The sequence below is a fragment of the Vidua macroura genome, chromosome 6, assembly GCF_024509145.1.
Source record: "Vidua macroura isolate BioBank_ID:100142 chromosome 6, ASM2450914v1, whole genome shotgun sequence".
NCBI lineage: Eukaryota > Metazoa > Chordata > Aves > Passeriformes > Viduidae > Vidua > Vidua macroura.
Genome location: NC_071576.1, coordinates 38,115,639 through 38,129,006, shown reverse-complemented (window position 1 = coordinate 38,129,006; position 13,368 = coordinate 38,115,639). Strand labels below are relative to the sequence as shown.

The window sequence follows — 13,368 nt, the reverse complement described above, 5'->3', positions numbered from 1 at the left end:
CCACCTGTCAATCGCTAGGTCGCACTGTAACATCAAGATTGAAGTCTCCTGTTCCTGTTTTCCCACTGAGCAGCTCAATAGCAAAGACAATGAAGCCTTTTATTTGAGTTTATATTTGTCTCGATTCCCTGTGTTATGTCTACAATACCTGGAATGTTCGGGTGGTCTCTAACACAATTGCTGGACAGGTACGAAGTTTAGCTTCCACTTGTCTTTCTGGTGTTTTTTACCATTAAAAAACCTAACCAAACAAAAACCCCAACAAGCAAACGAATGCAAAAATTGAAAGATTGAGAGAGAACCTTCTATTTTTTCCCTTTAAATTTAGCTTTATTCCGATATTAATGAGTTTTACTTCCTTGAATAAATCAGTCCATTTCCTAATTTAATTGTGTAGATCTTTACAACGTGGGGTTATATATTAAACTGGAAAGAATGCACAATGTACCTGCAAACCCACGCGGTTAACAGGATGACTCATTTGCACTCCGTGACTCTTTCTGCAAACACTGCAGGACATTTAACTCCTGAGGGCAGGCAGATGAACACTGGCAGAAGGATGGGCTGGCGATAAATGGAATTTTGCAGTTCAGCTGATTCTTGCTATTCTGAGCCAGGATCTCACCACAGGTTTAGGACGACAATGACAATAACGACAACAACAACAACAACAACCAGAGTAGCTTGAACGCAACACTCTCACCCTTAGAGAACACACGTGCTTGTTTTATTAACACCCAAGAACAGCGAATGCCCTGGGCCATGGCGCCTCCGGCGGGGGTGGGCAGGGGCACCCGACTGCATGTACCACAATGCATCGCGCGGCGATGGTAGCCGAGCCGGCCAGGCACTGGGATCGTGTGGAGCTCTGGGTAGTGTAGTTTATTTGCGGAGAGCCGCCTGGCGTCTGAAGGCGGGAAGGGAGACGCAAGGGACTACAACTCCCGTAGGGCCGTGCGTCGCCAGCAGCTCTGTGTTGAGGGGACGGGAGGGTGGTGTCCCCGGCTCCCGGCTTGTGACAGTCCCGCTCGCCGCCGATCCTTGGGGCCTGAGGCAGCCACAGCACCGGAGAGACCATGGAGCTCGGGATAGCGGGGGTGCAGCGCCGTGCCTGAGGGCGGGCTGGGGCGGTAGCGCCATGGATAGCCGGTGCTATGGGTGTGCGTCCAAGTTCTCCGTCTTCAAGAAAGAGGCAAGTCCGGCTGCGGGGGGTCAGGAACGGGCCGGTCCCGCGGGTGCCTCCCACGCCGTGCGAGGCTCTGAGAAGGGAACCGGGAACTGCTTCGCCTGGCGCCGAGACACGCTTCCCGGCCAGCGTCCTGGCGTTGTTGCCCTGGCTTACTGAGCTCTCGTGGTGCCTAATTCCAATATGTCTTCAAATATGAGAAATTACTGACCAAAAAACCAAAAAGTCATTGAATCAAGGATTCTGTCATGATCTCAGACAATTCACACACACATACACTTCGCTATACTATGGGGTGAAGTGGTGACTCTGCTCCCAGCAGGAGTTATCTGCTGGTGCTCCAAGGTTCTTGAGTCTCCATATCTTCAGCAGCAGCTGGTGAAACAGTTCTATCACAAAAAAAATCAGCATAAGCCCAGCATTATTTTGTGTGTGCCTCGGCACGGGCACCAGTGTGGTGGCGAGGTGGTGAAGCCCTGTCGTGCCCCTCTCTCCTGTCTCTGCAGTGTGGCTGCAAGAGCTGCGGACGCTCCTTCTGCTCGGGCTGCCGGAGCTTCAGTGCTGTTGTTCCCCGCTGTGGGAACACTCAGCAGAAGGTGTGCAAGCAGTGCTATGGAAAACTAACTGGGTAAGACAGGAGTGTTTCTTCACCCAAAGACAGTTTGCTGCTTTTTTCCTTCAGTTTGCATTCCATGTGTTGTTGCAGATTTCTACAGGAGAGCTCTGCTTTCCATATGTGCATGGATGCTGCCTGTACCCCAGAATTTCAAGACAGGACATCTCTGAACTTGTTGTTATATGAGCTGTGCAGTCCTAAAATAGGAAGCAGGATTTGTTCCTGTTCTCTGTGGTTGACAAAGTAGTTTGAAAGCATCCGTTTTAATCTTCATGGATGGACACTGAATTCCTGTGGTCAGTTTAACTAGATGGGCTGAGATTGAGCCACAGTGTGTTTTTGCCCAGAAATCTACACTGCTTTAACAGTTCTCAGTCTTCTCAGATGTGTATAGTTGAGTAGCCTGATGATAAGATGTTCAAAGTGTTATTAATTCTGTGGGCAAACAATGACATAAATCCTTCTTGTTGAGGGATCTCTGCTATTTGTGGCCTGAAGACATAAAGTTTTGTAACCTAAAATCTATAAAATTTTTGCTTTTAAAATGAAACTTTAAAAATTATTTGCAAACATAACCAGTAGACTTCCTGTTGAAAACCAAAACATGTAATTCAGTAGCAGCAGGATTATACACTTGAACAAGCAACACAAGAACACAGGTGTATACCAGAATTCCTCTGTCAACCAATTCAATTCATCTGTGTCCTCCTTTTTCTCTTGCATTTCTCTTGTTCCTTTTCCTCACTTTTCTCCTATAGCAAGGAATTTTCACCAGCAAGGGGGTATTTTCTGGCTCTGCAGGTGTCTAAAGGAGAAGAGCCTCATTAGTGAAGGTCTTCATCTTCATGGGCTGCTGAAAACAGTGAAGGACAGTATTCAGTCTTTTCAGTTTTGAAATGTTCTGATTTCCCTTCACAACTTCAAAGCCATTAAGAAAACAGGGCCAGCTGTCTTGACGTTTCCTCTGGGTGTTTTTGTCTCATAATTTTAATATCAGCACTAGAGAGCTACAGCAGAAAAACAATCTTCTCTGACTGGATAGCAGGTAGATTATAGAATCATAGAATAGTCTGGGTTGGAAGAAACCTTAAAAATCATCTATTTCCATCCCCTGTGCTGTGGGTGGGACACCTTCCATTAGACCAGGTTGCTAAGAGCTCCATCCCACCTGACCTTGGACACTTCCAGGGATGGGGCATCCACAGCTTCTCTGGGGAGCCTATTCCAGTGTTTCACCACTTTCCAAGTAAAGAATTTTTTAATAGTATCTAATCTAAACCTGTGCTCTTTCAGTTTTAAACATTCCCCTGTGTACTGTCACTACAAGCTCTTCTTAAAAAGTCCTTCTCCGTCTTTCCTGGAAGTTTCCTTCAGTACTGGAGGCTGCAGTTAGGTCACCCTGGAGCTGTTTCTTTTCCAGGCTGAATAATCCCAATTCTGTCAGCCTTTCCTCGTAGGAGATGTGTTTCATCCTTCTAATCAATTTGGTGGCCTCCACTGGACACACTCCAACAAGTCCATGTCTGTCCTGAGCTGGGGACCCCAGAGCTGAATGCAGCACTGCTAGTGGGGTCCCATGAGAGAGGAAGAGATGGGTAGAATCCCCTCTCTTGCTCTGCTGGCCATGCTGCTCTGGATACAGCCCAGGACACAGTTGGCTTTCTGGGCCGTGAGCGCACATTGCTGGGTCATGTCCAGCCTCCTATTCACAGCACTCCCAGGTCCTTTTTGGCAGGGCTGCTCTTGATCTGTTCATCCCCCAGCCTGTGTTGGTACCAGGAGTTGCTCTAACCCAAGTGCAGCACCTTGCACTTTGTCTCGTTTAACCTCATGAGATTCCCAAGGGCGCACTTTTTGAGCTTGTCCAGGTCCCTCTGGATGGCATCCTGTCCTGCAGGTAATACACACAGGCTGCATGCAGTTTTGTAAGCTGCATGTGTTGTTGTTCTTCGTGCAAATGACTTTCAGAATTGAAGCCTTAGAACTTGGGAAAGCATTCCAGCAATGTTGCATTCAGTCATTACTATATGGGCCTTAGCTGTGATTTCTAAGAATGAATAAAATATGCTAACTAACTTACATAAGTGTCTAGTTTAGTCCCTCAGCCTGAACACAGCAAAGTAGAAGAGTTAGACATGTTTTAGGTGTGTAGTGTTCAAGTGTTTTGTAAGATGTTATATAATAACTTCTGTAACACTTTGTTTTACTTGTATGTTATATAATTCTGTGTTTGTTGCATGCCCCAGCTCCTTCCAGAGTGTCCTGCTGCATGGAAGCTAATTACACTGGGAGTCTTACCTAAGTACTCTCTACCTGCTCTGAACTGGGAGGTGCAGGCTGTGGGAGGCAAGGGTATTTCAGCCCCACCTCCTTTGGATCACTGGTGACCATATTAAGTCACATTCTGTCCAGATGCAAAACAACTGGACTGAAGGACAGAGATGAAGGCTCCCGCTGTCCTGGGCAGCTATATTGTCTTAATCCCTTGCATAAGCTGATTCCTCTCAGTATTAATGAGGTTATGAAAGGGGCTGTACCAAGAGGTCAAGAAACACCTACTGATTCCACTTGAGATGAGAGACTAGATGATTGTCAGTATTGTCAAGTATTGTCAGTATCTTGAGTTCAGAGAAATCATTTTTGTCTTTCAGAGAAGGATCTCAAAGCAGTTCAGCAAAATGGTCACCACCAGAAAACTACAAAAAGTGAGTTGCACTTGCCAAGCTGTTCTTTCTACTGCAGACAAGCCTTTTAGGGCCTCCTCTTCCCCTATGGATACTAACAAAAGTGGGGCTTGTGGTATGGGTATTTGCTTGTTCAGAGTTAGATTAAGGATGGAGCTTTTGTTTTGCTGTTTGGGTTGTTAGTTTGTTTGGAGTGGTGGGGGGTATGCTCTTTTGAATAGACTACTGAACAGCCTGCAGTTATCTGTGGCTGATCAGAGTTGGCTTGGAAACAGGAACCTTGTGGTGAAATGTCCCTTGTCTGCTGGGAAGTGCTGCCAGATGTGTTGTTCTTGTGAGCTAAGGTTTTCCTTACTCTTAGGAGTACTTTATTGTGCTGATATTGGAGAGAGTGATTTCATTTCTGTTCTGCACTGGCATTCTTCAGATAGCCTGTTGGGTTCACAGAGGATGTTTTCTTATCTCCAGATTAAAATCCCTGTTCTCAATTGACATGTATTATTTCCATCCTTGTCACAGGCGTGTAGCAGCTTTTGAGGCTAAACAAAACCAGCTGAAAGACCAACACAAGGCAGCTGCAAAACCCCCAGGTCGATCAGGCTGCAGATACCAGGGGCTCTCAAAAGAGGATAGAGCTATTGCAGAGAGACTGGAGAGGCTCAGGGAGGAAAGGAAACCAAGTGAGTTTCAGAGAACACCATAAATACCTTGGGTGGGAACACTGCTATTTGGGAAACTAGGATCCTGGAGGGAGAGGGAAGTGCTGGGCTTTAAGTGGCTGTGATATTCAGGGGATGAAGGCTTTAAATAGGACAGAGCATCCAAGGTCTGCTGCCACAATAGTCAACTTCTACAATGATTTTAGACCAATGTTCCAGTTTCATTTCGGTTCTTGGGGTTTCTCAGTTTTGGAGCAGTGTCTTACCTGTAAAATCACTTCCTCATTTTCCATTTTTGGGGTAAAAACCTGTGTCAAACCCACTTGGAATAGAATGAAATGAAAGTCTTTGGCCAAACTATTTTGAAGAAGGTTTCCTGTGAGTCATTGTCTTGGGCAGCAGCATTCCAGTCTCTGTGGGACTATGTTCTGACCATCCTTGTCTCACAAAGAAGGAAAGGATTTTCATCCCAGTCCACAACTGTCAGGTTCTGGGACTGCTTTGAGGTGCTTACATGAGAATAAACTATTTTAAATGTTACATGTGGTCTCTAAAAGGAAAAGAACACTCTTCAGAGTGGTTACCTGGTTATCATAGAATCATCGAGTTCAACCGTTAACCCAGCACTGCCAAGTCCACCACTAAACCATATCCCAAAGTGCCACATCTACACATCTTCTGAATACCTCCAAGGATGGTAACTCAGCCACTTCCCTGGGCACTTTTCCAGTGCTTGACAAGCCTTTCTGTGAAGCAGTTTTTCCTAATATCCAATCTAAACCCCCCCTGGAACAACTTGCAGCCATTGCCCCTCGTCCGTTAGTGGCAGGGGAGAGTTTCAGTCTGATAAGTCTGGGATTACATTAGGAGATGTGGGACCAATGGAACTGAAGTGCCTAAATGACACTCATTTCTCTACCTGTCCCTAGAATCCCAAGTCAGCTGATTTCCAGATGACATCACCCTAATACTTGTGTTATGGCTAGGAGATAAACTATGAAGAAGGCAAGGACTTGGAAGAAAGGGATAGCAGTTAGCATCAGGGTAGTCTCTGAGTCACTGCAGTATGACCCTTCATTCTCGTCAGGGCTGGATGAGGTTTTTGCTCAAGTGTTCAAAGTCTGATTCCAGAATGAAATACAATTTTAAGGAAAAAAACATGTAGCTTTTAATTTTCAATACCAGAATAATCTCCTCCCTTGGGTTATTGTGAATTGCAGAGTCGATCCCTACTCAGGCTGAGATCGAAGCTAGGCTGGCAGCCCTGAAGGAGGATGGCCGAGGACCTGTTCCATCCACACAAGAAATGGAGGACCGGTTGGCTGTCCTGCAGGGTAGAGATCCTCCTTCCCAAGCTCCCAGACCTGTAAGCTCCCTCAGCTCTTTAGTCAGCAATTTATTCTGAGCTGACACAGTAACTGGTGTCACAGCATGCCATATTCTTCCTTCTTCAGCTTTTTTGTGTCCAGGTAGTTTTCTTTAGAAATCTCTGTTTCCTGATTGTGTCATTGCTCCAGAAGCAAATCACCAGCCTTTACTTGTTCACTGCTTCAATTTGAATGCAGTCTGTTCCTTTATGCTAGATGTAGTTTGTGTGTTTATTTTTAATGATAGATGCTGACGTTTTTTACTCATGTACATGAGTGGTTATAGTTTTTCAGAGCTGTTTGTGTTGGAGGCTTATCAGCCTATCTTCTAATTACATCTTCTAGTTACTGCATATCAGCTGGGCAGAGTCCTGTTAATTTTTCCAGAAATGGAAGCCCAGCGTGATTTGTCTGAGTTTGCAGAGGAATTTGTTGGATATACGCCTCGAAAGCCTATAGGAATGATCTTGTCCCCTGGGATACCATTTCCTTATGGTTCTTTCAGCTGTATGTCCAGCTGTTATCATAGGTCTCTGTGGGGCTTGCTGGCTGGCACTGTTGAGAATGGCACTTTGTTTACACTGAAGGTGGTGGTGGAGCTGGAATTGGGACCCAGCAGCATGTATTTCTATACACTCAGCACCCCTTTGCCTTGTTTGGGTGACTGCTCTTAGAGCTGTGTACATTGAGCACCTCTGAAAATGAAGCCCTTACAAATCTTACACCACATAACTGTAAACTGAGATTCTCAATGTCAGTGGAGGTATCTTTGTTACTGCTCCCATCTAGAGTGATCTTGGTTGCCAAAATTCTTCTTTGATTGAGTATGCCGCTTTTCTCTCATTTGCCTTTTCCCACACTCCCCTGGTTTCTTAGGTACACCAAGCCCCAGACGCCCGAAGTCTGGTCCAGCAGACAGATGACCTGTTAACTCAGCTGTCTGAGGAGGTTGCCATTGATGAGCATTACAGACCAAAAGTTCAGCCTCAAGGTATCTGTTTTGGCTTCTAATTACCTGTTTGTGTCTAATAATGTATGTGCTATGCTGAGAAGGGAGTTTGTGCCTCGCTATGTAACTTACAGGTGAGCTGAGTGTCACAGTTTGTCCATATCTTCCCCTTAAAATCCCTTGCAGTGATCAAGAGCAGCCATCTCTTGGTGGGTCATCTTTCCATGCTGGGTCTCGGTGTCTTTGCTTGGAGATAGTTCCTTCTTGTCAGGGTTGTATTATTCAGATTCTCTGTTTCTCTAAAGTGACTCCTCCCTGGGGAGGAGCTGTTGTTACTCTTAATGCACCTGTGCAATGTTACAAAACATCAGCATCAGAATCTGGCATACCATTATCTTTCTGGCTGCATTGTTTTCTCTGTAAACCCACTGTAGGCCCCAGATCAGCTCATTTTCTTCTCTTCATGTACAGTGAAGATCCTACTGGCATGCCTTTCCCTCTCATTATCCAGTTTCATGGAGAGCAGCAAGCTGCTCTCATAGCACTTTTTGTCATGTTTTCTGTGCCCAAGGAACATTGCTGCTGAGTCAGCAGTGTGTTCTGTGTGTCTGTCTGCAGCTGTTAATAGCCACAGTTTGAATGATCTCAATCGGGGAACTGAAGATTGTGTTTGCCCTGCAAATCTGGACCTAAAACAGCTAGAGGAAGAGAAGAATAAACTTCTGGCAGAAGCTGCTGCTGAGCTGTGGGAAGAGAACACTAGGCAGGAAAAGATCCTGCAGGTTGCCAAGAGACTGGCAGCACTCAAAGGCGAGGACCCAGAGAAAGGTGGGTAGCAGATGAGAATACAGTGCCAAGAGAGGAATAGAGCTGCTATGACAGAGTAAATTCTTTATTAGTGTTTATCCATTTAATTCTTCTGTTCTGCAAGAAACAGACTGAGATTTGGTTCTGTCTGCAAAGTGGTACAGGTTGGTTTGTCATGAAATCAATATGAAAGATCTAAGTTGAGGGTAAAGACTGGAGCTGTAAGGTCAGACTGCTTTGTCTTGCATCCTTCTTTGGGATAATTCTAGCATGCTCTGTGAGCTTAACAAAACTTTTAAAAGCAAAACTCTGGTTTTGGTGGGGATCTTTTCCATCTCTCTTCCAAGTATTAAAAATAAACAGTAACGTCCTTTATGAGGAACCTGCACCTTAAAAGGTCAGAGCCAGAATGCCACAGCCAGCTCACACCACAAAGAATTGTCTCTGGTACATTACTGTGCACAAGGCTTGAGGCAGGTGTGAGTTACATTCTCACATTTCCTACTCCCACAGTTACACTGGAAACCTATAAGCTCCCTGACAGTGATGAGGAAGTGGCTGAGGAGGAGGCCATTCGCAGAGTGCTGAAACAGGTCAGAAGTGGCAGCTGTGGCCTTGTTTTTCTTCTTCTTGGTTATGCCTTGTGCGTGTGTTACCTGGTGAGCGTACAAAGGTTGTGTTTCTGTTCCTGAGAAGAGTTTCCTTCCTTACTTTCCTAGTGCTTTTCCAATAATAGCTCCCATGGGCCATTCAACTATTTGACAGGCAATTGAAAACAATACTTCTAGTCTGTCACATTGTCTTTCTCATTCGTGCTTAGTGTCTCTTGTGGTCTGCATGTGTCTCCTGTATAACCACACTTTGCTGGTACTTCCTCTCTTGTTCTGCATTTTCCTCCAGCCACTTAGAACATGGATGATGAGATGTGTGCTGAGTAGCTCAGCTTATGCCTACATTTCTCCTCAAAATGTCTCTGAATTGTCTTGCAGGCAGACCTGAGCTTAAGTTTGTCTGATATGTAAGATATGTATGATTAGCATGATGCTGAGGGCCTGCTAGCTGCACTGCAAAGCAGTGTGTGAGCTGCAGGCCCCTGCTGCTGTAGACTGTCCACAATGGACACACAGTGTTCCGAGTGCAGAGCGAGCTTACATCTGTCTGGGTAACACCAGCTGCATTCAGACTTGTCATCTCCTGTTACTGCATGACAGCATCAAGTGCAGGAGGTGTAGGGCCTAGAATGAGGCTCACAGCTGTGTTTGAAACAAGAGACTTCTTGCTTTGTGTTGTTACCAGCTCACAGAGGAAGCAGCCCTGGATGAAGCAAGTGGATTCAACATTCCCCCAGATCAGACCACCCAAGCAGGACCCTCACAACAGAACCTGTGTAAGCCAGCAAAGCAAAAGGTCAGTGAAATTACCAGGATCTCTTGAGCTGTTGCCTGGAATGTTCCAGGGTGTCAGGAGAGTACAGTTCTGCAGCAAAAGTTTGTTGTATCCTAGGCTTGATGCAGAAAAAAAAATTAACCAACCTGTTTCTCCAGAGCTAACAAGCCAAGCAGCTTCTGCAAGGCTGACCAGCTCTGAGCTCAGCTGTGAATCATCCTTGTACTTATAAAAGGAATTGTTCCCTGGAATACAATTCCTTTCAGGCTGGCTTTGTCTTGAATGTTACAGAGTCATGTAAACCAAGAGAAGTTGGTAGACACCTCTCAGTATGGATATTAGAGAATTATATATATATATGTATAATAAATCAACAAGGCCATGCTAGGGCAGGCCTTGTTGATCAGCAGGCCATGATCTAGTACCGTAGAATCTGAAGCAGAATAAATGGGAGGTTTACCAGTACTTTCAGCATGTGCAGAATAGAACCTCTAGATAGTATTCTACTGGTCGTGTTCTCATATAATGTCAGAGGAAGGAATTAGTAGCAGGATACCCTATGCTCAGAGTGGATTCTGGCCTACCATGGAAATATATACATAATCTCTAATGTATATTACAAGAATTAAATGCACCTGTGACTCACAGGCACCTGTCAGGCCTGCTCCTAGTGGAAGAAATTATATAATTGTAAACATTATCAAAAATATCCATCTCAGGTATGACACCTTGCATTTCTGGGATTACTGATGCAAAAGATAGTGCTAGGAAAAGATTGTGTCAGGAAGCTGCCTTTCCCAGTGTCCGGGCACTATGTCTCAGTGTGTTTTCAGTTCCACAAGAGTTCTCTGTAAGGGAGAAGGAGGCCATAGTTGGCTGTATGGATATATTTAGATTATGATTTCAGAAGATCTTTTTGTCCTAGCCTCAGGTATGAATGAATAGTAGGGACCTTTTGGCAAAGCACTTCCTTTGTCCCACAGTTTTCTTCCCACAACAGGGAGAAAACAATGTCCCCACCTCCACATTCCTTTCCCTTCCCACATAGCCCCTTTCAGCAAAACTGTTTGATCTCTTGCTTCTGCAGCAGGAATTGTCTGTCACATGATATCGTTGTGGTGCCTGCCAGAATATCTGAGCTTTATCCCCTTAACACAGCACACACAATGTGGGTGTACATCAATGTAGACAATAAATGAGGCTGAATACCTGTTTGCATTCCAAGCAACATAGATTTAAACCCAAATTCTATAAAGTACCTTGGGTTTTTATTTAACAACTAGATGCATATGTAGCCTGTCCCTGCACTCTGGGCAAGTTCATCTCACAGACTTAGGATCAACAGAGAGGAAACTGTGGACTATGGAACAGGTCACTGTGGCCATCATGCGTTACAGTTAAGGTCCTTTATTGTCTGTGCTGGGGTTTGAACTCTCTGTCTCTTGTTTTCTTTGTGAATTAGAGCCACACTCCAGCCACCACAGCTCTTGCAAGGGCAGATGATAGCGATGAGGATGAGTTACCCTGGTGCTGCATCTGCAATGAAGATGCCACTTTGCGCTGCCATGGCTGTGACGGGGACCTCTACTGTCAGCGCTGTTTTTGGTGAGTCTTGCAATTCCTCTGGGTCTGAGAGGTGAGTCAAAGGTAAGCTTGGCCCCCTTTGTATGTTTTTCTTATTAAACAGAAAAACAGGCAGTAGGAGGCAAGATCTGAGGAATCCAGATTTGAGCTGAATGCTAGTTGTTAGAGAAATACTTTGTGAGATCAGTATTTGTCTCAGGCTTCAGGGACTAAACTGGTCCTAGGCAGAAATGCTTCAGTGCATGTTTGGGCACATTGTCTGAGTGTTCTCTGGAGCAGCTGATATGCTGCATTACGTGGGATGGGATAAATGAGACCATTGTTCTGTGACTCCTATGGCTTGTTAATGCCATTGATGGATGACCTAGGCTGGATTCCCTTAAAGGGGGAGATCAGATAGTATGAATTCCTGAGGGTTTTCTTAGGTTGAGACTTTGCAATCCTAAACCATATTAAAAAATTCTTCATTGAAATATGTACGTGTGAGCCTTTTTTCACCAGTCAGGCCATGCAGCAGCTGTAGTCTTTGTTCTTAAACATGTGTAGATTGATTTTTGACAAAATTTTCATGTCTCAGATTTGGAGGGTTAATTCATTTGAATACAAAGTAATTTCTAACAGGTTGCGTGACTTTTCTTTTTTCGTGCCTCAGAAGTATTGGGTAGTTGGCTGGGTTCTCAGATCAGTGACAGCAGGTTGCTCAAAATGTGGTTGGGATAATAAGAGATGCTTTTTGTGCATATTCTCTCATTTCCTGCATATGTATTTGTAGGGAAATGCAAATGCGGTGGGGGAAATCCATATGAAAATGTTCAGAAAACATATGACTGACAGTGTTAGATTATTAAAAACAAAGCATATGAACAAAAGTATCGGACAGCAAACATCAGTAACAGCAGATTTAACAGTCTGGCAGGTGAGTGTATCATCCACACACTGCAGATGTAGGCTTGTGTCTTACTCTACACTGCCTGCTCCTGAGCATGGTTAAGACAGCTGCCAATACACTACATAATTTTCAGTAATTTTCCAGAGTTTTCTCGAGGAGACTGTCATTTTCTCTGTTGTCACAGTTGCTAATGTCCCTGGAATCACAGACACAGTGATGAAAATGAGCCATGAATTACATGAATCTCTTCAAGAGGGAAAGAAACAGAAGGACCTGCTGTCATTTTCAAATCCAGCTGACAAGGATGAACTTTCCCATAATGCACCTCAGAAATTTCTGTTGCAAGCAAATATCTTAAGTAGTTAGTCCACATGGCTGCCAGTCATGTCCTCACAGCCAACCCTTGGGATAAGTTTCTAGTTAAGGGCTGCTGGGAGATATCTTGTGCAGTGTCTAAGGGTGAGTTCCTGGCCTGGGTATTTACTTCTGAGTGCACTTTGTATTTGCTTCTTAGGGAAGGCCATGAGGAGTTTGACCTGAAGGACCACCACACCTCCCGCTATCATCTTCCTTGCAAACAGAAGTGATCACACTTATAGGCAGAAAAGGAGCTGAAGAATGGGAAAACAGAGGAGCCGGCCAGATGGGAAGAATCTAAGTGGATTTGCAGCCAAAACGGATGATGTTTTGGACAGTTAAAGGATGTGCTGTAATTTGAGAGAGGCTTGGAGGGTGTGTGACTTGGTCTTCACAAATACACCTGAGAAGTGCAGGGTTCGCTGTGCATGCTTGGGGATAAATGAGGACTTGATATGAGGAGGTGGATACAAGTCCATAAATACAGATGGTAAAACAATGTAGCAGGAAAGATGTGTGTTTAAGGCAGCATTGACTGGCTGATAAATAACTTCCTGCTTTTACTAACACCTTATACACTGGTTCAACGGGCAGTAAAGTGCTTTGCACCAAGAAAAATGTCTGCATTGTGATCACGTGTGTGATGGGAACTTGCAAAGCATAATAAAAGTTATTTACAGAGGCCTGTGGTTAAAGTCTCTCCTGAAAATGCCTGATAGTCCTTAACAACGTGTTGCTTTCTTATAATGGTATGTTAGTCCTAGTATCAAGTGGCTTAGGGAAAGAAATGAAGAATAGTGAAGTCATCAAAAATGTTTCTGTGGCATGTCTGGAAAAGATACAGGGCAGTGTTGCTCACTGACATGAAAGGAAGGATCCTTTGA

At 44.7% G+C, this 13,368-nt stretch overlaps 1 protein-coding gene across 2 annotated transcripts; it reads left to right on the top strand.

The window, feature by feature from the left end:
- The first annotated feature begins 991 nt into the window (after positions 1 to 991).
- On the top strand, positions 992 to 13,166 carry ZFYVE19 (zinc finger FYVE-type containing 19). Of its 2 annotated transcripts, XM_053981126.1 has the most exons (11): positions 992 to 1,192; positions 1,693 to 1,814; positions 4,454 to 4,507; positions 5,006 to 5,166; positions 6,366 to 6,511; positions 7,389 to 7,503; positions 8,080 to 8,289; positions 8,782 to 8,861; positions 9,565 to 9,675; positions 11,117 to 11,259; positions 12,642 to 13,166. In XM_053981126.1, exons 1-11 carry the CDS (start codon positions 1,139 to 1,141, stop codon positions 12,712 to 12,714), a joined length of 1,269 nt encoding a protein of 422 aa, XP_053837101.1. In that variant the 5' UTR covers positions 992 to 1,138; the 3' UTR covers positions 12,715 to 13,166. The 2 variants fall into 2 exon arrangements, with proteins under 2 accessions (XP_053837101.1, XP_053837102.1); XM_053981127.1 differs by lacking the exon at positions 1,693 to 1,814.
- Positions 13,167 to 13,368: the final 202 nt, after the last annotated feature.

What these genes read in the sequence shown, in the direction of transcription:
- ZFYVE19 (XM_053981126.1), top strand. Translation starts at nt 1,139, where the DNA reads ATGGATAGCCGGTGCTATGGGTGTGCGTCCAAGTTCTCCGTCTTCAAG. An exon ending in TGCTATGGAAAACTAACTGG is followed by an intron (nt 1,815 to 4,453) that starts GTAAGACAGGAG and finishes TTTGTCTTTCAG; the next exon opens with AGAAGGATCTCAAAGCAGTT. An exon ending in CTTCCCAAGCTCCCAGACCT is followed by an intron (nt 6,512 to 7,388) that starts GTAAGCTCCCTC and finishes CTGGTTTCTTAG; the next exon opens with GTACACCAAGCCCCAGACGC.